General features: G+C 44.7%; 1 protein-coding gene across 1 annotated transcript in view; it reads left to right on the top strand.

Moving 5' to 3' along the window:
* Positions 1-26,144, top strand: part of SRRM1 (serine and arginine repetitive matrix 1) — a gene marked incomplete in the record, with an annotated part of 1,602,281 nt that overhangs the window by 17,305 nt on the left and 1,558,832 nt on the right. Inside the window, 1 exon segment of the mRNA XM_044083096.1 lies at positions 21,159-21,248. Within this exon segment, the coding sequence (XP_043939031.1) occupies positions 21,159-21,248 (90 nt within the window).

Genomic DNA, 26,144 nt, shown 5'->3' with positions numbered 1-26,144 from the left:
TTTTTTGAAAAACCCCAAGGTTTTTTTTCCCCAGGAAAGGGGTTTTTTTTGGTATTTCCAAAAATTTTTTTGGATTTTAAAATTTGGGGTTTCTGGGAAAAAAAGGGCCCAGTTAGCAACCCATCTAACTGTATAAGGGTTGATGCCTAGTTGGGTTAGTTTATCAGTGTTGCTTGAGTGGGGGATAGTGGCAAATGCCTTGGCTAGGTCCAGGTAGCCTGTATGTATAGATTTCCCTTTGTCCAGGGCCTTGGTGACTGTTTCAAAGAAGTCCACCAGGTTTAACCGGCATAATCTCCCTTTTACAAATCCAGACTGAGTAGGGTCAAGTGTTTGAAGGTTACCTGTATCTTTGTTAATAAGGTCAGGTCTATGATGATTAGCTTCATGGCCTTGCAGATAAGGCTAAGCACCACCTTTGTGGAAGGTAATAATGGTGACTATTTTCCATTCAGCTGGTATGAATCTGGTGCTTAGACTGTGATTGAAAAGAGCACCCAGCGGTTTCCTAATTCATGTTGGAGCCCATGTAGGACGCAGCCTGGAATGTTGTCACATCCCATAGATGCTGTGTTTTTGTTCTTGGGGCTTTTACGACATTTTTAGAGATGCAAGATAGGGGAGAGGGGGTAGGGATGTCATGGGGGTACATGTGGGGGTAGGGATGTCATGGGGGTACATGTGGCATGGACGGGGAGTGAAGTTTTTATAGAACCTGTCGGCCAGCTAGTTAGCTATGTCCACAGGCTCAGTATATGCAGTATCATTATAGTACAGTTTTGTACCTACCATAAATGTAGATGTTCGAAGATCCACATTGCTGCAGTCCTTACACTTGGGTAGTCCGCTGTCCTCGGTCGGCCCGAATATCAAAGTATAAGGCTGACGTCGGTCAAGGCGCATTTGACTGACATCAGGACGTCAGGGTACAAATGCGCATGACTGACGTCATATCCTCAGTCTTTTCTTGCCCCAGATGTCAGAAGACCCTAAAAATAAAGGTCAAAACCAAAAGACAGCAAACAACCAACCAACCACCCTTGCACTAACTATATGTACAATATATACAATATACACAATATGTACAACCCAACCCACACAACCACCTCTAACTGCAGAGGGGAAGGAGGGAGGGTTGGACTGCAGCAATGTGGATCTTGAACATCTACATTTATGGTAGGTACAAAACTGTACTATGTTCTTCATCTCACATTGCTGCAGTCCTTACACTTGGGTAGAATCCCAAAGCAGAGGTAAGGGAGGATGGCTAACTACAAGGAAGCAGGAGCTGCCAAAATGCCCTGCAAAACAGCAGTGGCAAAACCAGCCCTGGATTTAGAGTAAAGTGGCAGGTGATAATGCCTAGAGAAAGTATGCACTGAACTCCAAGTAGCTGCCTCCAAAATATCCTTGGTTGCCACCCTCAAAAGCTGTTGATGTGGCAGTAGCCCTAGTGGAATGAGGCCTAATCCCAGCTGGAATCTCCTTGCCATGATGGGAATAACAGAAAGCAATGCAAAACCCAATCCACTTAGAAATAGTTTGTTTTGACACAGGCTTGCCCTGAGAACTCAAAGCAAAAGAAACAAACAACTGCTGAGACTGCCTGAACCCTTTAGTTCTGTCCAAATAATAACGCAACTGCCTGTGTACATCTAAAGTGTGCAAAATCTTTTCCCTTTATTTTGGGGATTTGCATAAAAAGTAGGCAAATGAATAGTTTGGTTTAAAGCCACACTAGAAACCACCTTAGGCATAAAGGAAGGATTAGTATGTAATGATACCCTATCCTTATGGAAAATCAAGAAAGGCTCAACCGCCATAAGGGCCTGCAATTCAGAAACCCTTCTTGCAGAGGTAATTGCCAACAAAAGCAGTCTTCCATGATAAATATTTCAACTCAGAAGTAGCTGCAGGCTCAAAAGGTTGTAGAGTGAGTTTCTCCTACACAAAATTGAGATCCCAAGCAGGAGTAGGAGCTCTTCGTGGGGGTCTTATATTCTTTGCCCCTCTAAGAAATTGCTTGAACAAAGGATGAGAAAACAATGGTGGGACACAATCATAGTGAGCCGAAATTGCTGCAGCATGAACCTTAATAGAAGAGAAAGACAAACCTTTGTCCAGTAACTCAGTAAGATATTGAAGAGCCACACTCAAATTAGGCTCAGAAACATCAAAATCTTTTGCTGCACTCCAAAATAAAAATCTCTTCCATTTATCTGCGTACACTTTCCTTGTACTAGGCCTTCTAGCTTCCAAAATCACATTCAAAACTTGTTGTGGAAGTTGAGACCCTCTATGGTTCAAAACAGAATATGCCAGGCCGTTAGGTGAAGAGAGTGAAGTTTGACATTCAGCAACTGGCTGTCCTCCTGTGACAACAGGTGTGGAATCGAAGGCAAAGGCCATGGAGGCTTCCGTACCAGACTTCTCAGTAATGGGTACCAGTGCTGTCGAGGCCAATCTGGAGCTATTAAAATCATCCTTGGCTTGTCCTATCTGACCTTTAGAAGTACCTTTGGGAGGAGAGGCAGAGGAGGAAAGGCATACACATGAAGATTGCTCCAATTGAAAGAAAGAGCATCCACTTTCCAAGCTGTGGGATGAAACCTTTTTGTGCAAAACTTTGGCAGCTGATTGTTTAATGGAGAAGCGAACAGATCTATGTCTGGAGTTCCCCATGACACTGTCAATTTCTGAAATACATGAGGATCCAATTTCCACTCGTGGGGATCCATAATTCGTCTGCTCAACACATCTGCTAAGGAGTTCTGTGCTCCTGGCAGAAACCTTGCCTGAAGATTGAGGGTTGGGAGGTTGGCCTAATGGTTAAGGTGTTTGCCTTACAAGCACAAGGTGCAGGGTTTGAGTCTCACAAGGGATAATTGGCTAAGCTTAAAATGGCTCACAAGGGCAGATAGCTTAGTATGAATCTATGAATCTAAAAAAATGAGCTGTAAACTGAGAGCAGTCTCCCACAAAATCATTGCTTGCCTGCATAGAGGATAAGAATGCGTCCCCCCTTGCTTGTTGATGTACCACATGACAGTTGTGTTGTCTGTTAGAATCAACACCTGCCCTGGAAGAAGTAAATCCTTGAAAGCTATTAATGCAAACTGGACTGCTAACATCTCCTTCAGGTTGATATGTAGATGTTGTAGTCTGGCAGGCCACTTGTCTTGTATCCACTTTCCATTTAGATGAGCTCCCCAAGCTTTGTCTGAGGCATCTGTTGTTAAAATCTGACTCGCCTCTGGCCGGGTCACAGAGTGTCCCTTGTTTAGGTGACATTCCTGAGCCCACCACAAAAATTCCTTTTGAATGCAAGGTATTATTTGAATGACAGTGTCTAGATCCTGGCAGTGCTGTGTCCATACATTTTGAGATACCATTGCAGCTTCCTCATATGCAGTTTGGCATTGGGAAGCACCAGAATACAAGATGCCATGAACCCTAAGGCTTGAAGGACTGTCCTTGCAGTCAGCCCGGACTGATGAGATAGCTGATGGAAGTAAAGGGATGGACTCTTTTGTTTGTCCGGGGTTAAAAAGGCCATCTGGGATGCTGTATTCAGTCTCACACCCAGAAAGCACATGTCCTGAGAGGGTACTAGACTGGACTTTATTTCGTTCACAGAATACCCCAGGCATCTTAGCACTGCTATCACATATTCCAAATGATGAAGAAGCTCTTCCCTTCCTTGAGCCAGAATCAGGCAGTCGTCCAAATAAGGATAGATCTGTATTCCTTTTAGCCTGAAGAAAGCTATCACTGGAGCCAGAACTTTCGTGAACACTCTGGGCAGTAGATAAGCCAAAGGGCAATGCAGAGAACTGATAGTGAGAAGTCCCAGCTCGAAACGCAGATACTTCCTGCAACTTAGTCTGATAGGAACATGAAGGTAAGCCTCCTTGAGATCCAAAGTTACCATCCAATGATCTTTGCCCAGCAGAGGTAAAAGCTGCTGTAACGCCAACATTTTGAACTTGGGAATGTCCAGATAAGTGTTGAGGGTAGATAAATCCAAAATTGGTCTCCACGTGTTCCCCTTCTTTGGTACTAGGAACAGGCGAGAATAAAATCCTAGGCCCACTTCTGGCATAGGGACCGCTGTATGGCCCCTATTTGGAGTAACAGAGAAACTTGCTTGTGAGCCTCTATTCTTTGTTGAGGAGGAACGTCTGGCATGCCTTTGAAAGGAGGCAAGGTATGGAAATAAAACCTGTAACCGTGGTGTATGATATCCAATACCCATCTGTCTTGGGTAATTAAACTCCAATTTTCTTTGAAAAGTGCCAACCTTCCTCCCAAAGGTGCTGCCAGACGAGAAGGCTCTGGCAGCTGAAAAGGTAGGTCATTGGGTCTGTTTACGAAAGGACTGACCCCTGCCCTCACCCGAAGACTGTGCAGGAGAACTCCCTGTTCTAGGCCTGAAAGAGCCCTGAGCTCTGCCCCTACCACGTCTAGATCTACCCCTAGACTGGGATTCATAAGAAGGATACGTCCACCCCTTAGTAGGCCAATTTCTACTAAACGTTGGAGGCTGGACCTGCAAAAAATCTTTAACAGTCTGCATAGACTTAGCCTTGTCTTCCATTTTCTTTAAAACTGCCTCAACAGGTGGACCAAACAACACGTCAGATTGTAAAGGAGCATCTAAAATCCTTGTTTTAACATGTTCAGACAAATTTTGATCCCTTAGCCAGGCGTGCCTGCGAAGAACTGACCCAGTGGCAGCCACCCTGGACGAGGCCTGTACAGCATCAAAACCACATTGCAAAGAATGCTTACCCACCTGTTCAGAAACATGTACTAAATCTTGCAACTCTTTACAATCAATACCTACTGCCAGAGCATCAACCTTAGACTTCAATTGTGAAAGGAGATAGTTTTGGTATTTCAACATGTGAAACTGGCAATTCAAAGCCCTCATAGCAAGAGTGGAAGAAGTATAAACTTTCTTTCCCCATCTATCCAAGGCCCTAGCCTCTTTGTCTGCAGGAACCGGATTCTTTACAACAGAAGCCTTAACACCTTTAGGCCCCTGGCTAACAGTTTCTGGGTCTGCCCTAGGACTCTTAAAAGATACTTATGAGCTTCAGGCACCCTGTAATACCTATCCGGCTTAACAGGAGCAGGAGGCAAAGAATCAGGATTAAGAGAAGCCTCTGAAAAACATCTTCCACTACATCCAAAACAGGAGGTATAGCCAAAGGCCTATGCTGGGGTAAAAACAAAATTCCCTAAGCCTTTTCCTGGAATCAGAGAAGTCTTGACCTTCCCACTTAAAATGCTCCCTCATGGAATGAAGAGTTTCTGAAAAAGAAAAATCCTCAGGAGGAGAAGCAGAAGGAGTAGAATCATCCACATCAGAATCAGAATAAGGAGAGTACTCCTGCAAGTCTTCAGTCAAGACTCTGAAACATCTGAAGCCTGCTCAAAACCCCCAGCTCAGGCTCCATCCTAGGTCTCTTATCAGGAGGGCATAGAACCCTAATCAAAGTAATCAAATCTTCTGCCATTTTAAGCATATGCTTCTTGGGCACAGTTCCTGAAGAGCTAGGGGAAACACCAACTGAAGCTACACCTGGCCTGCCCCTGGGAGAAGCCTTTGAAACAGAAGGAGAGGGCCTAGCCACCCTAGGAAGGGAGGGGAGTATAGTAACCTGAGAAGCCCCCTCAGCCTGACTTGCCTCCTGAGAGGCCACATCTTGCAATAATAAAGTCTCACCCTGGGAACACAAAGAAACCTCCGGTGGAGCCACCGGCTCCACCGACACCTCTAAAGAACCGGCGTCCGGTACAGACGGTTCTTCTAGCCTAGGCTTAACTGCTTTGTCCTTGCGCTTCTTCGAAGAAGCAGGCGTCGGAGCATCCGACGGCATTTTATAATTGCACCGCTTCCCAAAGGCTAACCTTGCACAATCCAACCTTCTCTTTATAGTGCGCTTATTAAATCTAGCACAAGAGCGACAGCCAACAACGTCGTGCTCAGGCCCTAAGCAAGGAATACACAAAGTATGATAATCTCTATGCGGTATCTGTTTCCCACAAGAAATGCAATTATTGACTTTTTCTGACATCCGGTAAATCACTGAGGCAAGAAAAACTAAAATATTCCCAACGGGTACTTAGCCAACTTTGAACTCGGTCTGAAACTTCGAAATCGAAAAATCTCAGAACGCCAACCGGCACTTGCAATGCTGCTTCTGCATCGGACCATGCGGCAAAAAAGACTGAGGATATGACGTCGGTCATGCGCATTTGTACCCTGACGTCCTGATGTCAGTCAAATGCGCCTTGACCGACGTCAGCCTTATACTTTGATATTCGGGCCGACCGAGGACAGTGGACTACCCAAGTGTAAGGACTGCAGCAATGTGAGATGAAGAACATCTACTAGTTTGGCGCAAATCTGGGCCTTTCCTTTTAGGTTACGGATATAACTATAGAATGCCTTCTGGCTGTTTGTTGAGGAAGCTAATTTGGACTCATAGTTTGCTTTGGAAGACTTCACAAGAAGTCTTGTTTGCTTGTTTAAGCTGAGTAGGGAGTGTTTGCAGTTTAGGAGGGCTCACTTCCTCTTACTCTTGGACAGCAAATTTCTTCCTCTTATTGTAAAGCCTGTTAATGGAAGTTGTCCACCAGGCAGGTTTGCTGTTCCTTTAGGAGTTTGTATTGGTACTGTCAGGTACAGCCGAGTCAGTGCAGGTATACAGATGTTCATATAAAGCATTGGTGTAGAGCTTGGCATAGTTGCTAGTTCCATCTGAGAGAGGATATGCAGTGAAGCTATTTATACCATCCCGTAAAAGGTTATAATCTGCTTTGGAGAAGTTTTTAGTTTAGTTGCTGCTGTGGGGGTAGGGTCAGATGTGATAGTTACTTTGAATGAGACCAATTTGTGGTCAGATCTCCCCAGGGAGGACTTCATAGTGGAGGTGCTACAGTGGTCCACCATATTGGTAAGCAGGAAGCCTGTTCCTCCTCCCTGGGTCTTAATTTTGTTTTGGAGAAATTGACTCAGGCTCCTTTTGAGCTTGCAGCTTCAGCTTCCTTGCAACATTGCTGTTAGACTGTACTTTTATTAGCCCTTACTTCTGCCAGACAGGTGTCTGAGCTTCAAGCCCTTATGGGTTGTGCTCCTTTTGTTTCATAAGGACAGGGTGTCCTTGCATACTAATCCTTCTTTTATGCCCAAAGTGATGAATGAGTTGTCCCTTTAATCAGTCTATTCATTTGCCCACTTTTTTCTGTTCTCCTCATTCTGTCACTGAGAGGGTGCTGCACACGTTGGATGTGCATTTAGAGCTCCAATTTTATTTGGATAAGACTAAGACTGTTAGGAAATCTGATCAGCTCTTTGTTTCCTTTCATCCTACGTCCTTTAGGATTAGCTGTGTCCAAGCAAACTATTACTTCTCATCTCAAAAGCTATTTTTTTGTTTTTCTTTTCACAGGTATGACCCTTCTTGTTCTGTTAAGGCTCCTTCTAGTAGAGGTGTGGCTTCTTCTTCTGCTCTTTTCAAGGGTTTGAATAAGAACTCCAGTCTGGAGGCAGCTACCTTGACTTCTGTGCATACATTTACCAAGCACTACAAGTTGGATGGAATCTCCAGAGTTAGAGCTGGTTTTGTTAGGCCATCCTTCATGGTTTCCTAGAGGCTCTGCTGGCCCTTCCTCCTCCCAAGTTTATTTCTAGGTTTTGACACTCTCTCTGTAATGTAATGAATACTGAAACAGTGAAATGGAAGGAGGCAGTGCAGTTGTGTAAAATCTTACCATAGCCATAGATGTTCTTCTCTTCACCGTTGCAGTGTTCACCCCCCCCCCAACCCTCTGGTCCATTTTGTCTTATGGATGTACTGATTACCTTTTCTTCTGCTTGGACTGGCATTCCTGCTAGGGCGATATACAAAGCGAGGAGCATGCGCGTGATGTACGGCATACCTTATAGCAACCTAAGGCTTTGGTACACTGGCCGGATGTCGGGCTGCCCTTAACATGGTATCCCTAGTGTAATGAATACTGCAACAGTGAAGAGAAGGACATTTATCATTATGGTAAATTTTTTCACAACTGTACTTAACACTGTAACAGTCGAAAAATAGATTGTGATATTTGATTATTTGCTTTAGGTTGACTATCTTCTGTAGTGAATTACTGAACATTTTATTTGCCTGATTCATCTGTGCCAACTATTCTCTGTAAATACTATTTTATCTAGTCATTTGTCTTTCAAATATAAGCCTGATGTATATAATATATTGTAATGTTGTGGAGCTTTTCTCCCTGGGCCTCCGCTGAAAAAGAGTTACTCAGCTCCGTCGGACAATCGCGGTCAACAAATGTAAAATAAATTAATTAATTTAGAACATAAACATATTAATTTGAATTTGAATTGGCTTAATACTGGTGTGTTGTAGTGTGTCGTGATGTTGCCCATCTGATTTGTGAGCGCTGTGTGGCGACATGTGTTCCTTCGTTGAAGGTTGTGCGTTAGGCCCGGCAAGCCAGCACCTAAAACTCTACTGCCAATCGTTGGCAGACCGGAGTTCCGCTGTGGCGACCCCTAACCGGGAAAAGCCGAAAGAAACAAACAAAACTGTTGCAGTTGTTGCACACACCCAGCCATATGTAGTTGTTAGTATGTAAAGTTAATTGTTACTGGCCATGTCTTTTAAAGGTTCAGGATGTGTGTGCTCGCTCTGTATGGTCAGGAAAGTCCTGATGATTTCTTCACTCCGACTGGTAATTTCCACCCTTTGGGTTGTCCATTCGGCAGTCGGAGTGAAGGTGTGGGTGGGAGCCAGAGGCTAGTGAAGCTGACTGGTTGTTATATCCTAGGCATACTGCAACCCATGTAGACCAAAAGGCTGCTGCATTGGTCAGGAATTTGAATATTTACTTACACAACTGTATTTTTTTTTTTTTTTTTGTCTCGAAAAACAGGACGTAAAGTCACCTTCTTGCATCTGGTTGGCTACTGACAGTATAAGAAGAGCTGTGCTAATCTGTTGGGATAGTTGGAAGGTTTCAGGCCTTTAATCTTGGGGACCTTCGGGGACACGAGTACAATGATGGATCTAATAATTTGTACAGTGGTTGGGTGACCTTTGGATCTTGAGGGTATTGTCTTGAAAATTAACTGGTTAGATAAAAGGATTTCTTGACTATAATGGATGCATGATGACTGAATGAGAAGGTGTTGTCCACATAAGTGCCCATGTCTCCTATGACAATATCTGTGTGAAGAGGAATACCATTTATAATGTATGAGGTGGGAGTAACTTTTTTGTGGAACACTATTATGGTGCATTTTTTATTTGCATTTATTTTAAGACTGTTTTCAGTATACCAGGTATGTACATAATCCAGTTTCTGCTGGAGCACTGTCAGTAAATGAGTGGCTAATAGTGAACAGCTTGCAAGTCATCAGCAGCCTTGGTCAAACACACTTGTGGTGTACTGGTTTGGATATGTGCAGAATAAATGTCAAACAAGAGAGGGCCCAGTGCCAATCCCTGCAGTACCACACTTTCTACAGTTTCACATTCAGAGAGGGTACCAGCAACTTTCACAACTATACAGTTAAATAGCTGTAAGAACCCAGAGTTGACATTTTCCCCAAAAAAAAAAAAAAAACTACCCTTGAAACTTCCCCAGTAAGAGCAACTAGTTTGTGCTGTAACAAGCACTGCCCATTGAGTCTTTACTGTTACAGCAACTTTCTGATCACAGAAAAAAGGCCAGTAACCCTGTATATGAGCTTTCCTGCTGCCTCTGCAGTCAGCTTGGTAGATATGGGCATCCTGAAACAATGTGGCAGTTGATCAATCCATTCTGTTTCCAGTACATACAACCCACCACTACACTCCAATTTAGAAGTTTTTGAAAAAATGTGTGAATTGGACCTCCAAACTATTGACAAACATTGTAAAAGGAGTTACAATATAACTATAACTGAGAACAATTATTTAAAAATGTTAATGAATTCTAAAAATATCAGGTTAATAAAACCTGACAAGGGGGTGGTATGGTTATTTTTAATAAAAGTGATTACTTACATAACATGGAAGAAATTTTAACCAGTCATACTTATAGCTCAAGTTCCATAAATGAAATGAATGGAGCACATAGGCGTATAAGGGGCATTTTATATGATCTTTTTTTGAGAGTAGTATTGATATGGATGAGTTAAATTACATGACTGTAATACATCCCAGGACACCTGTCCTGTTTGGAGTCCCTAAAATCCACAAGAATATTATAAAACCACCTATGAGACCCATTGTCGATGAACAAGATTTGATAACTAATCCTGTAGCCAAATACTTGGATGGAAAATTAAAACAGTTTGTTATGGCAGAATCTCACTTGTGCAAAGACTCTTGGGACTTTCTGACCAGGATAAAACAAGCCCATTTTGATAAAACAGATATATTAATTACTGTGGATGTAAAGGATTTATATTCTGCCATACCACATGGGACTGGTATTGAATGGGTTAATAATTTCCTGACTAAAAGGGGCTTCACACAAAGTAAAATCAACCTGTATGAACAACTGCTGGACATTGTACTTAAAAACAACTTTATAATGTTCAACGGTAAATTATTCTTACGGAATGAGGGAGTAGCTGTGGGTTCTCTGTGCGGAGGCCTATACGCAAATATAGTCGTGTGTATGGGAAGAATACATTTTTCTATCTACATTTTTTCAGTATTGTAAGATATACCTACTCTTTTTAGATGATATATTTATTTTGTGGAATGGTGGAAGTACATTAATTGATGACTTTGTGAATTACATTAATCAGACTACTACTTTTTTAAAATTTACAGCTGTTAAGGATTTTAACCAGATTTCTTACTTAGATGTTCTGTTGAGAAAAGGTTATGAAACTAATTCCTTTATATCAAAAATTTTCCGCAAGGAAACCTGCAGTAATAGTTTTTTGCACTATGAAAGTTGCCATCCACATACACAGAAACGAGCTGTCCTAAAGGGACAATTCGTGAGGGCAGCTAGAATGGTCACTAAATGGGGTGACTTCATATCTGAATGTGAACTTCTAAAAACCATGTTTTTACACAGAGGTTACCCACTTCCTTTGGTGGATGATGTTGTACAGGAGGTTCGCACCAAGAGAAGTATCGGTCACTTTAAACCCTTGTTAACAAATTAAATCATTGTGTAAGAAACAACCCTGATATTTTTATTCCAAGCAATAATGATAATGAACTTTCAACAATACCTAATGCAGAGAACAATCCGATTACTTCCACTAATAACAATAATATTATTAATCGGAATTTTAAGTGTAGTTTTGTTACCACCTTTAATTCCGATAGCTCTGCTATTAGATCTATTTTAGAAAAAAATTGGGCTTTTTGGTTGAGTGATACTTTGCTCAGGAATAAATTAGATATACATCCCCCATTGTGTACAGAAAAGGTTACAACCTCAAGAAATGTTTTGAGACTACTTCCAATAACAACAGTCAAGGCTAAGTGTATAAATGTGGTCGATGTACATTTTGAAACCTTATTTTAGAAACCTGTGGGATTCTTGTAAATGGGCAGTATATAAAGATCATGGGTAGATTTTGTTGTTTTTCCGAAAAGGTTGTTTATTGTGCTATGTGTACCCATTGCGTGTCATTTTATGTGGAGAAAACAGAAAGGAAATTGAAAGAAAGGATGGGTGAACATCTTAGAGCTATTAGAGACAAAGTTGAAAATAATGCTTTAGTAAAACACATTTGCTTAAACCCCACACATCAGTTCAAATTCATTGTTTTAGATATTTTAAAAAACAATGATGGGGGGGGGGGGGCATGGCCAGTCCACTTAGAAAAAATGGAATTGGGGTGGCAAATTCGCCTGTGCGCACATTTTTGGCCAGGCCTGAATGAGTCTCTCTCCCTTAACAGCATATTAAAATTAAAATATTTGGAGAGAGAATTTATTCTAATTATTTTTCCATCATCAATATTCATAATGGCTATTATACCTTGTTATATTTACTGTTACATTTTCTATTATTAGTATTATACTTTTTATCATTCATTATACTTGTATTTCATACATAAAACATATACATTTATACACTGCCAAACTATGCGTGCGTTCAGCATATTGAGGTCATAATTTTTCAGTATTTTATTTTACATTTATAATTATTTATGTGGGTATTACACATACTCTCAGTATTTGGGTTGTTCATTATATTCTTAAGGTTTTACAATGGTCTTGTAATGCAATTATTTGAAGTATATTCAGCTTATTTATATGACTACACCTTTTAGATATGCTTCTGCCTTGTGTGTCTAAGGTGGTGGTGAATTTGCTGTCAATTTGCTGACATCATGTTTTTTGCGAAATGGACCAATTGTATTAAAAGGAGGGAATTTCAAATGGTTTTAACAAAAGGAAGTGATGTTTCTTATTGTCAGAAGAAGTTTGTCAGTGTGACAAACGAAAGTGCTTACCTGGATTATTGCTTTTTATTTATTGTACTTTGGATTATTTTAATTAAAAGGTTTTCTTTTGCTGCCAGACCGGATTCTACTTTTTCATTTTACTGAAACAATGTGGCAGTTGTCTCAATTTACTGACAACCAACTAGATATTAAACTGTTTAAATATCTCTCTCTCACATACCTCATCAATGTCACTAGAGGCAAGGCTGTCACATACAAACACTCATAATGCCAGTCAAGGTCATTCATATTTTCACATCATCATTGCAGGCAAATCTCTCACATATAAGCACTTATACCACCAGTTGTCAGCAATGCTTACACTACACCCCACCGCACAAAGTATGCATCAGACACATAGGCCCACATATACTGAAGCTTTCAAATTTAATCTTCCTAAACCCCAAATACCTTCCAGATATTAACACCTATAGCAGATATCCTCAGCAGCCCCAAAAGCACTAACAAAAACACTCCACAGAGCATACAGATACAGCTGCTGGAGCTTCAACGTCTCTGCCCATAAGGTAAGTCACCATACAGAAAGAACAATATTGCGATCATAGGATACTTTATTATGAGACTCACCAGGTTAAGGGGAAAGTCAAGGTCAGTTGTCTTTTGGGGGCCAGGATCTGCAAAGTCACACATGCACTCGAGTCATTGGACCACAAGTATCGGCATGACTCTGTTATAGTCCATTTAGCTGTAAATGACCTGAAACATACCTCCTGGGACTACATGACAAGAGACACTATAGAGTTATTGGACTGTGTCCCAAGCTGGCATGAGCCTAGCACTGAGCAGCATTCTACCTTCTCCAGGGATGATGCCACAGTATGAACAAAAGATGATTGACTTTAATAATTGGTTTAGTTTTTGGTGTCATTCTGAGGAGCTACAGTATTTGTCAGTATGGGAGGAGATGGTCAACAGACCATGCTGCTTTGCCAGGGATGGTCTGCACCTCTTTCCTGTAGACTTTCAAATGTTTTATTAGCTAAAACATTGTCCACCCCCATAGTGCCTTTATTGAACAATGCTAAACTGAAACTACTACTAATGTAGCAGATCAAAACCAAGGAAATCTGAAGGTGTTACTATTCAATGCCAGGAGTCTAAACAGGAAACTCCACTCCTTCCAAGCACTGGAGAATGCTGAATGAATTGATGATCCTGGAGAATGCAGATGTTTGTGCTGTTACTAAGATATGGCTTAAAGATGCAGAGAGCACCCTGGCAGTGCAGGGCCATAGTGCCTTCCACCTATTTTGAACTGCTGCTACACTGGCAGGGACTAAAGGTAGAGTTGTGTTGACCGGAACCCCTGTCAGATGGTATGATGTGCTTGAGCTTCTTCACTTCCAAATTACCCATACCATATACTATTGAAGTATAAGTCCCTCTGTGTGACCCAAGAAACCCATAACACACAAACTTACTGGAGACGCTCATGATTCAACCTAAAACCATATTTGGGGGTGACTTTACCATTGTAAACTGGGAATCATTCACAACTCCAAACTTGCAGACCCAGAGATTCCTGGACTTTAAAACACAAATACCCTGGATTGTATAGTCCATAATACCCACTAAGTGGTATAAATATGCTTGACGTGGTCCTCATTTACATGGGAGAACACTGCATCCCCCTAGAGTAATGTTGTATCTGGTAAAGTTGGACTGTAAAAGTGTCTGCTTTGAAATAAAAATAAAACTCGGGACTCTGGCTAACCGTGGAACTTTTAGGAACTTTTCTAAGGCAAACTTCTCACCCTCTCCCCTTTCCAGCTTCTCCCAACAGCAGAGTCTTTAGTCAAATCTGGGTTGGCTGAGTCAGTCAGGTTGCCATCCATCTACAGTGTGGAATATAGGGCAGTATTTTGAGTCTGTCTGCATTGCCTGCTGACCATCAGAATCTCTCTGTCAGCCCATTCTTCCTCAGCTGGATGAGAGACAACCAAGAGTCATTATCAAGGCAGCCATTAGGGGTGGTTTAAACATTTTTCCAGCTTATCTCCCAGTGCCAGCAGCAACCACTTGTCATGGCGCCGAGGAAGGACGTACAGTGGGTTGCTCACAAAGGATGTCCCCTCATTTCACTAGGGTTGTTTCCTTCAAGCAGCATCCCTCACAGCACTCGTAGTGGTCTGTCTGGACTATATCAAGCAGATCACACTGCCCTTTGTGCCTTCAGGTGATGCAAACCCTTCAGCGGTGCAGGCCATACTGCTTTTGCTCTTCCTCTTCCCTACCTGGCTTCACCAGTGCCGGGGCTACTAATTGAACCTGTTACCTGGATCACAGCCATGAAACCAGGTGCACAGGGAAGTTTTTGATAGGCATAGTTTTCTGTTTGTTGTTGATGGAGGTTTTTGGGGAGAGATTATGAAGCATTGCATTCATGAATAGAGCGAGATTGTGATATGTGCAGCACTGTTTGTTTTGAAGCCTTAGTCCAGTTTCAGATAGGTACTGCCTGATACGCTACAATCTGAAGTAGTTAACTTCATTTGATCAGCAACCTGTGGGTATAGGATCCGATCCGGCAGCTTTCCAAGCTAGAGATCCGAGCTCCAAGTTCCTCCCCCTTACCATAATACCCTACTACCTCCCTCCAGTCCTCAGATCTCGTTTGCCACGGCTTCTTGAAGCACGAGTGACGAGCTTCTGGCGGTTTTGTGAGTGGTTTAATAGGGCTTTTTGTTCTGTTCTTTCTCAAAAAAAATTGTGTGTGTATTAATCGACCCTTAGTTTATTTAGCTTAAATTGTTTTAGTAGTCAGTTAGTCTTAACCTTTCCCTTCCCCTTATCTGTGTGTGAGTTGTCATGGCCGAAGGCCCTAAGGCCATATTTTCTAAATGCTCTGAGTGTGGCCATAAGCTGTCCCCAACCAATGGCCACACTCAATGCGTTATTTGCCTGGGGGTGGCTCATTTATCAGGCTGCCAGATCTGTGCCGCCTTCAGCCCCCAGGCTTTGAGGGACAGGAGGACCAAGTTAATCCTTGCGGGCCTTTTGCCCGCGGATTCTGCTTCTTCCTCCTCTCCCTCAGTGGCACCAGCCGCGGCTGTTCAGCCAACTGTTCCTGCTCCCCTGGCCAGGACTCAAACTCCCACTGTGTCCCAGGGAGAGAGGGATTCCAGAAAGAAAGATAGGCGAGATAGAAGGAAAGAGACAGGGAGAGGCATAAGAGCCACAAGCGGCGGGCCGATTCTGCCCCCTCGGCCCCACCGGCTAAGCAGCTGCTTTCTCCCTTGAAGGTCTCCGGGTCTTCCCCCTCTTGGCTCCGTTCTCCACGTTTCTGTCCAGAGCCGGAGGAGGAGACCCAGTCACCTTCGAGGTCGTAGAGGTGGCTTTCCCGGCCAGCCTCGGCGGCTTCTAGATCAACGAGGAGCCTTTCGGACGTGAACATGGACCGGATGATGCATCGCTTCCTTCAGGCCCAGATGCAGATGGGAGTGCTCTTGCCTCCCCCCCCCCCCGAGGGGGGGAGCTCGGCCCCTTTCTTTGCCCCCATTGCTCCTTTTCCGATCCATTATCGGGTTTCGGAGCCGTCGGATCCGGGTAACGTCGGAGTAGGGGAGTCGGCGCCGATAGTAATCGCTACTTCGCCGGTTGTACCATTGAGTTTGTCAGGTCCTCTTTCAGATCCGAGCTCTCTGGGCTGTGAGCCAAGCCTCAGATCTGGAGGGGTGTGTGTGTCTTCGGCTCCGATGCAGTCGGAGCACACTTCTCTTTCGGGTCCGATCGCTTTGGCTCCGGCGCCGATCCACACGTCGGATCCGAGGGGGCTGCTCTCGGATCCTAGGGAGAGCAGTTCACCTTCGGCCTTCGACGTCGTGGAGTGGGTCCTCTCGAGGGATTCGAGGCCCCAGGCTCATGCTACGGATTCACCTGCCATTCCCTCGCAGACAGGCCTGTCTTCCATCATCCGGCCCCAGGGACAGTCTACGTCCCAGATGGTTCCCCTAGAGGAACAGGACCTGGTTGGTGAGCCCTCCTTGGACAGCCCCCCTGAAGAGGCTCCTCACAAATGAAAGTGTAAAAGGAGGCACTTGGACTCCCCCGAGTCCCTCATGGAAGACACTGACTTGGAATAAGGGGAAGGTTCCCCCAGGTCACCCCCGAAGACGTCTCCTTTGGAGACATCATGGAGATGCGCATTAGAGGGGGGTAGTCAGCCCAAAAACCTTCCTCTGATGAGTCTGTGTTTCTGGAGGCGTTTGACGCAGGCCCATCTACCTCTTGGGGGTGTCCCCTCCGGCCGACCCCCTGGTAGATCTTATAACTACCAGGGTGTGGAAGGAGCCGGAAACTGTAGAGCTGATCACCAGGAGACCAGATAAGATCCTTAGTCCCTCGACAGACAGGACGGCGTGGAGCAAAGGTTCCCCAGTAGATGCCATGGTGGTGGCGGCAGCCACCAAGAAGGAACTGGCTCAGGATAGTTCCTCAGTACATCCTCCCGACAAGGAGTCTCAGATGATGGACCGCATTGGAAAGCAGATGTTTACTTCAGCCACCTTCTCCGTAAGGGCGCTGAACTACTTGGCACACGTGATACGCCTTCAGCGGGATCTAATCAGAGTACGCTGGGTCAACCCCGGAGTCCATGTCGGCCGAGGACAAACGAACCTTCTCGGCACGAATGGCCACTTTAAAGTCGGTATCCAACACTTGTATGCGGCTTCTCTCCCATTCCACAGAGGGGGCGGCTAGAGCCAGCGGAGCAGGCATCGCCTTGCAGCGCCATGCTTGGCTCCGTCTTTACGATTTTGTGGAACCCTTCAAGGCGTCCTTCGCAAACGCTCCCTTTGACAGTTCTACCTTGTTTGGCAAGACCGTCCACTATACTCTACTCCAGAGTGAGAAAGACGGGAAGACGTCTGCCGTCTGAATCTGTTTCTCAACGGGTCCTTTTCCAGGAACCAGAGAGGACAAAAGAAGATGTGGTTCCGAAAATCTCAACAATCCCGTTTCGCTCCGGACCCTTCGTCCTTCAGAAGCAGGGGAGGACAAGGTGGACGCCGGCCCAGAGGCAGAGGGGGGGGGCGAAGAATTTCGGGATGAGGGAACCCTTTTCCGACCGACCCGCGCAGCAACCCTGAGGGGTTGCCTGACTGCTCCTATCTGGAGGCAGTCGAGGGGGCGTTTCTCGGAACACGTAGCACATTGAGAGCCTATTATGACAGATCGCTGGGTGCTCCGAATAATATCCAAAGGTTACTCTCTTCCCTTCGTGAACCCTCTCCCTCAGTTGGGGCGCCTCCCCGATGTCCCACCCAATCAGAGGTAGGCGGCAGCTTTAGAGATAAAAGAGCTGCTAAAAAAGAACCATCCAGGGCAGCCCCCCAGGCCAGTCCGGTTCAGGCAATTACTCCAGGTTCTTTTTGGTGCCAAAAAAGACTGGGGACTTAAGGCCAATTCTCAACCTGTCTACATTGAACCTGTCCGTTGCCAAGGAGAAATTCCGGATGGTCACCATTCAATCTATTCTCCCCCTTCTGCAGGAGAACGACTGGATTTACTCCATAGACCTCAAGGATGCGTACTATCACATTCTAATGAACAGGCGATCCAGGAGGTTTCTCTGCTTTCAGTTGGGGGCCAGTCATTATCAGTTCACGGTCCTCCCTTTCGGCCTCGCCACAACCCCCAGGGTGTTCACCAAGGTCATGGCAGTTGTAGTGGCCCACCGGAGGCTTCAGGGAATACAGGTCTTTCCTTACCTGGACGACTGGCTCCTCGCCGCTCCCACCAGGCATCTACTATGCTCGGCCAGGGATTATTTTATGCTTTTGGCCCACCAATTGGGGATCACTATAAATTACAAAAAATCGTCCCTTCAGCCTGCTCAGGTCCTGGACTTCATAGGGGCCAGAATAGACACGCTTCAGTCCAAGGCCTTCTTGACGTCGGACAGACTCAGCAACCTAACTCTCCCATGTCTTAGCCATTCTACAGTCTCCGGCCCCACCAGCGGAATTAGTCCTGAGGGCTCTAGGGTTTATGGTGGTGGCTAGCAACCTTTCACCCTTAGCCCGCTTGAATATGAGGGTTCTTCAGTGGACCTTGCAGGTCCAGTGGTCCATTCTTCGACATCCGTTGTACTCCCCGATTCCCCTCAGCAGGGTTTGCAAGGAATCTCTGCTTTGGTGGCTCCATTCCTGAGAGCTTCAGGAAGGGCAGCCCTTTTTGATGCCTCTCCCCCAAGCCACGGTGACCACGGACGCTTCTCGCCTGGGGTGCGAGGGGCATTGCATGGGCAGAACCGCCCAGGGCACGTGGACTCCAACAGAGACCATTCTGCATATCAATGTTCTGGAGATGAGGGCAGTGCTTCTAGCATTGCAAGCTGTCCATGCCCTTCTTCCTCTAGGGACTATTGCAATTCAGGCAGACAACATGTCAGTGGTCTGGTACATCAACAAACAGGGGGGGACCAGGTCTTACCCCCTTTGCTGAGAGGCCATGAGAGTTGGGAGTGGGCAATATCCACCAACCGTTTTCTGCTAGCAACGCACATCCCGGGTCGGTCCAACATTTTAGCAGACAAGCTGAGTCGAACTATCCTCTCACCTTACGAGTGGTCTCTGAACCCCTTGGTAGCGAAACAGATCTTCCTCAAATGGGGGTCAACCTTGCTGCGATCTGTTCACATCGCCTTCGAACGCAAAGTGCAGCGAGTTTTTCGCTCTAATCCCTCCACCGGGCGAGACCCCCAGAGACGCACTAGTTCATGCTTGACCATCCCGTCTTTATGCTTATACTCCTCTCCCGTTAATGACAAAATTTTTGCAGAAAGCTCGTCAGTTGGGGAGCAAGGTTATCCTCATAGCCCCATTCTGGCCTAGTCAAACCTGGTTCCCATACCTGCGGTCTCATCTCATAGCTCCTCCTTGGATCTTAGATCCCATTCTGGATCTGATTTCTCATCCTTCGGGATTGAAAACTCCGAACCTGGACGACCTCAAGCTTTCCGCTTGGTTGATCCAGTTCTGTTAGTGGCTAGGACTCCCAGCATCTCATCCGCAGTTAAATCCATCCTGGTGGCGGCACATAAGCCTTCTACAACAGTAAATGGAAACGTTTTTCTATCTGGGCCGGGCAAAGGAATTTGGACCCCTTTACCGCTCCCATTCCAGCGGTACTTGAGTTCTTATCCCAAATTTTTCACCAGGGGGCCAGTTCTTCAACTCTGAAGGTTCAAATGGAGGCCATTTCCCACTTCCACATCGGAGACAATCTTGGCCCCTTAGCTTCCTCTAAGATCTGTAAGACCTTATTGAAGGGCACCTTTCTTTTAAGACCTCCTGTCAAGAATGCGGTTCCTCCATGGGATCTATCCTTAGTCCTCCATGCTCTTACTGCCCCCCCCCCCCCTTTGAGCCTGCAGCTTCGGTTGACTTAAAGTATTTGTCTTGGAAAACTGCCTTCTTGATTGCTATTACCTCAGCTAGAAGGGTATCAGAGCTTCAGGCCCTTTGCACTAAACCTCCGTATCTTGTCTTCCATAAGAACAGAGTATCCCTCAGGACTAATCCCTCCTTTTTACCTAAAGTGGCTTCCGAGGCTAACATCAACCAATCCATTAATCTGCCTGTTTTCTTCCCTAACTACCAGAGCAAAGGGAGAGTATAGAATCCATTCATTAGATGTGCATAGACAGTTGCACTTTTATTTGCACAGAACAGCTACCTCTCGTAAGTTGGAGCAGCTCTTTGTTTCCTTTGCTAAGCCATCCTTGGGTAAACCAGTAATGAAGGTGACTCTAGCTAGGTGGATATCTCACTGCATTTTACTCGCGTACAAAATTTCTGGTCGTCCTGAGCCCGTGGGGGTTCGTGCTCATTCTACCCGTTCTATGGCTACCTCTGCTGCCTTTTGGTCAAGGATACCCTTGGATGACATTTGTTATGTGGCTACTTGGGCTTCCTCTCATACCTTTATCTCTCATTATAAATTAGATCTGATATCCAGTGGGAGGGCGGCCTTTGGCTCTGCAGTGCTCCGGAATATTCTTCCTTGAGGACCTCCCAAGTTTTTTGGTAGCTGGGGACTCTGTCCCACAGGTTGCTGATCAGATGAAGTTAACTACTTCAGATAAATAAGTTATGTACTCACCATAACATTCCATCTGAGTAGGTAACTTCATTTGTCAGCAACTGACCCCCCCCCCCGTCCCCCTAACCTGTAGTTTGTTACCTGATTAATTAAGTGATTCACTCCTGGTAGGTATCAGGTTAGGATGTTCAGGGTTTGCTTGTTTTGGTGCTGTCTGATAATTGGGCAAACTCAATCTGAGGACTGGAGGGAAGTAGCAGGGTATTATGGGTAAGGGGAGGAGCTTGGAGCTCGGAACTCTAGCTTGGAAAGCTGCTGGCTCGGATCCGATACCAACAGGTTGCTGACAAATGAAGTTACCTACTCAGATGGAATGTTATGGTGAGTACATAGTTTTGCTTGTGCACTAGAAAACAGCAGCTTCCAGGATAGTTGGAATGTGCTACTAATAATATAGGGTTGTCTAAGGTAGTGGAAGTAAGAATGATTTCAGTTAATGCTGGAGTTTGCCTTATAAACAACAGCAAGTGTAGACAGAAAACACACAGCTGTCTGGGCTCTGAGTTATGTAATTTTCACTTTGTTTTCATTCTCTGAATTTTCTTAGGGTACGAGTGCAGAGCAAGACAATCGGTTCAGTAATAAACAGAAGAAGCTCTTAAAACAGCTGAAGTTTGCAGAATGTTTGGAAAAGAAGGTATGTGACAGTTTACAACATAAGTTTTATTTAAATTTTTTAAGAAGTTGACGTTATGTTGATCTGGATATTAACACTCTTGTGTGGGCTGCACCTTCATTTTTAAAGTGCATAGTTTCTAGGTGCTACTGGTGGAATAAGACTTTTAGGGATGCCTGTTTTGTGCCATCCTGACTTCCTCATCATGCTACCTTATTGGGGGCTAGTATCTTACCCTTAGGTGTGGAAATGCTCAAGTACCTGGTTTTGTGTGTGATACTTTTAAATCTTGTTGCATTAGTAATGTTGTGAATGAGCTGACCAGGGAAAGCTTTGCAGATAAGATATTAAATGCCCAAAAACGTTTTGCTGATTGGGTATTAAAGGCTGCACACCACCTCATTCCCAGTTTTTGTTTCCTTGCAGCCCACCAATCTGTTTGAAGTCATTTGTTTTTTTACTTGATACCTTATTCTGTAATTTTGTAGCAATTTCTATTGCAAGTATAATGAATATGTTCTGTGCGTATTCCCCAAGCCTATAATGCATGAAATCCAAACAGTTTGCCTTATTTCTTTAGTAGTAATTATATTTGTTGACTAGGATAGAGCACGGAGTGCTTCATATTTAGTGATTTAAAGAGTTTCACATTAAGCAGATGAAGGATGAAAGAACAAATGTTGAATTACAGGAAGCAGTTAATTGCCAGCCCATAGCCTTAATCTTATGCCTTTAAATCTTTGTTCATATCCCTTTTTTGTTGCGTTACCAATGAGGAATTTCAAACAGTTTAAAGATTTCTGATTCACTCATTTGCCTCGGGCATGTCTTGTTTGATTGTGCTCAGCTAGCTCTGTGCACTACTTCCAGGTTTCTTCTCATGTAGGTGAAAGAATTTGTAATTTTTGTTTGGTTGTATTGTGGTGGCTGCACTGATGTTCTTCGTGTTTCACTGTTGCAGTCATTACATTTGGGTAATCCTGCTGGCAGGTTGCCCTCAGTCGGCCTGAATTCCAAAGTCTTGGTCCTGCGTCGGCTGCTGTCGCCCCTTCCCTGACGTCAGGTCGTCAGGGGTATAAAAGAAACAGCCGACTCCATTTTCTTCAGTCTTTCATGCCGCGCGGTGCCCGAAGCAGAAGCAGTTCGCAAGTGCCGTACGGCCGACTCCTGAGATTTTCGTGTTCGAATTTCAGATCCGAAGTCTTCAGTAAAGCTAAGTACCCCGTTGGGGAAACTTTTTTCTTGCTCCAGACCGATGTCAGAAAAAGTAAATAATTGTATTTCTTGTGGAAAGCAAATACCTCATAAGGACTTTCATTCTTAATGTATTCCTTGCCTAGGCCCTGAACACAACGTTTCTGGTTGTCTGTTTTGTGCTAGATTCAACCAACGCACTATTAAGCATTTGAATGATTTTGCTTTAAACTATTTTGGGCGCCGGTTTAATTATCCAGAAATGTCGTCGGATAGCCATCCGACTACCTGAGTTCACAAAAACGCAAAGAAAAGGAGAGAGATAAACAACTGAGGCCCAAAACCGATGACGGAGCTCCTCCTAAGCCAGTTGCCTGTTCTCAGTGAGGCTCTTTCACAGCCCCTGACACCCGCTACTTTAGAGTCGCAGGCCATGCTGCTGGAAACTCGAGGTATTGGAGCCTCAGATACTATTCCCTCAGATGGGTCCGGAGCCGCTGAGCAGGCACCGGCTTCTGAGGGTGTATTCAGACCTAAACATCTTTACATTAAACCGACTTCAGCTTCAAAAACAAATACTAAAGCACCTTCTAAAGCAAAGAAACAAACTCCAGAGCCACGCGGACAGGCCTCTATGCCCAAAAAACAGATGCTCAAAATGACCGAAGACTTGATTACCTTGATCAGGGATTCCCATCCCCCTCCTGATAAGAGGCCTAGGCAAGAGACTGACTATGAATCTTCAGATCCAGTTTCTATTTCTTCTGATTCCTCTTCTGATCAGGAATATTCTCTTCCCCCCCATGAGGATTCTGATACTGAAGAATCTATCCCTTCAGCTTCTCCTCCAGAGGACACTTCTTTTGGGGAAACCTTGCATACCATGAGGGAGCATTTCCACTGGGAGAGCCAAGACTTTTCAGAATCTAAAAAGAGGCTCAGAGATTTCGTTTTACTTACTCAACACAGGCCTCTAGCCATTCCACCTGTGTTAGACATTGTAGACATTGTAGATGATGTGTTTTTGGAGTCTTGTCTTACCCCTGACTCCTTACCTGCAGCTCCTGTTAAGCCTGATAGATATTACAGGGTTCCTGACCCTCTCAAATTCCTTTTTTAAAACCCTGCTGCAGACCCAGAGACTATTTCACAGGGTCCCAAAGGAGTTGAGGCTTCTGCTGCAAAAACCCCTACCCCCTCTAACAGAGATTCTAGGGCACTGGATAGATGGGGAAAAAAAGGTTTACACATCTGCTACCTTGGCTATAAGGGCCTTAAACTGTCAGTTTCATATGCTCAAATATCAGCAACATGTCATGGCATTGCTTAAACAGAAAATGTTGTTAAACTCTGAATATGCAGAAAACAAGGAAATGCAGGATGTATTGCATGCAGCTGAACAAGTTGGAAAGCATACTTTGCAATGTGGTTTTGATTTGTTGGAGGCCTCCTGCAGGGCCGCAGTTACGGGTTCTGTAATTAGGAGGCATGCTTGGTTAAAGGAACAAAATCTGCCTGATCATGTGAAAGTTAAATTATCAGATGCACCTTTACAGCATGATACTTTGTTTGGTATTAAGGCAGAAGAGGTGTTGAAGAAAATGGAGGACAAAGATAAATCTATGCAAACTGTCAAAAAGTTTTTACAAGTACAGCCACCTAGGTTTAATAGACACTGGCCTACAAAGAATTGGTCCTTTCCTGTGTCAGACAGACCTCAAAGGGGCAGATCCAGATGCCCTAGAGGCAGATCTCAGGCACAAGGTTCATACAGGTCAAAGCAATGGGGTGCTTCTACCTCCAAAGTTGGAGATGATGAATCACAACCTTACAAGAAACAGTCCCAATGACTTCCCCCTGCCTGCACCAAGCACTCATCTCTTGGCAGTACCCCTAGGGGGAAAATTAGCACTTTTCTCTCAAAATTGGCACATTATAACCCAGGACAAGTGGGTTCTAAACAGTGTCACAAGGCTACAAGTTCCATTTCCATACCCTGCCAAAGGCAAATGGCTGCCCATATCTGCCAAAAAATCAATGGGCAGAGGCACAAAAACAGGTCTCATCCCTCATGGACATGGGGGCCATTCACCAAGTACCAGAGCAAGAGCAGGGACAAGGACTTTACTCAAGACTGTTCTTGGTACCCAGAAAGGACAAGGCCTGGAGACCAATACTGGACCTATCTATTCTGAACACATTCCTGGATGTACCAAAATTCAAAATGGTGACTGCAGCAGCTTATGCCCATGCTGGGCAAGAATGCTTGGCTTGTGACTTTAGACCTAAAAGAGGCATACCTGCATGTCACAATCGGACAATCATGCAGATATTACCTCAGATTCAAGGCTGGCTCAATGCATTACCAATTCTCTGCACTGCCCTTTGGCTTATCTACAGCACCCAGGGTCTTTACAAAGTGCCTGGCACCAGTAGTTGCATTCTGCAGACGAAGAAGAATACAAATATATCCTTACTTGGACGACTGTCTAATTCAAGCAGAGAAAAAGGACATTCTTGCATCTGGTGTTTGTGAAAAGACTTCTAACATGCCTAGGGTGCACAGTCAATGAAAAGAAATCAAAACTAGTACCCTCTCAAGAGATGAGATAATCCTGGGTGCAAGCTTAAATACAACTGCCCAGATGGTTTATCTCACGCCAGACAAACAAAGGCAACTGACTACCTATTTCAAGATGTTGGCAACAAAGGCCCAGTTATCTGCAAGAAAAATTCTGCAGGCTTTGGGCTTCATGGCATCCTGCATCCTACTAATTCCATATGCAAGACTGCATATGAGGAAACTTCAGTGGTACCTAAAAAGTGTTTGGACTCAACATTGCCACAGCCTGGAGACAATGATTACTCTCATTCCCTGCCTGGAGACAATGATTACTCTCATTCCCTGCCTGCGACAGGTGTTTCTATGGTGGGCGAAGGCTTATCACCAGAACAAGGGACAGCCATTCACATTACCCCCAGCCAGGCAAACACTAACAATGGATGCATCAGATTATGCCTGGGGGGCCCACATGGCAGGAAGATTCATTCAGGGCACATGGTCCTCAAACCAAATGCATCTACATATCAATCAAAAAGAGATGCTAGCTGTTCAAAATGCCCTGACAGCCTTCAAGGACCTACTTCATCCGGGACAACTACTGATAAAGACAGAGACAACACCACGGTCATGTGGTATATAAACGAACAGGAGGGCACACATTCTTACCCCCTTTGCAGACTAGCTATGACTTTGTGGGACACAGCATTGACTTACCAAGTACATCTGCAGGCACAATTCCTGCCAGGAAAAGGAAAATACTCTGGCAGACGAACTAAGCAGAAACCTCATGGATCCCCACGATTGGCAGCTGGATCCACAAGTCTTCAGCATGATAACAAGGAAATGGGGATGCCCGGACATAGATCTATTTGCCTCCCCTCACAACTACCAACTAAAAAGATTCTGCACAAGGACTTATCACAGACAAGCATGGAAAGTGGACGCCCTATCAGTGTATGGCTTTCCTCCACTGCCACTCCTCCCCAAAGTACTCCTAAAGGTCAGACAGGAGAAGCCAAAGATGATACTGATTGCCCCAGACTGGCCCCGCCAGTACTGGTATCCAATCCTAAGCAACTTGTCTTAATGCCCAGCTTGGACCTTACCTCAAATACCCCATCTAATGTCCCAGCAAAACAATCAGATCCTGCACAGCCAAC

This window comes from Protopterus annectens, chromosome 1.part1 (assembly GCF_019279795.1).
Source record: "Protopterus annectens isolate FY-2018-M chromosome 1.part1, PAN1.0, whole genome shotgun sequence".
Lineage (NCBI taxonomy): Eukaryota > Metazoa > Chordata > Ceratodontiformes > Protopteridae > Protopterus > Protopterus annectens.
Note: the sequence above shows the minus strand (reverse complement) of the source record. Positions and strands in the feature narration are given on the sequence as shown.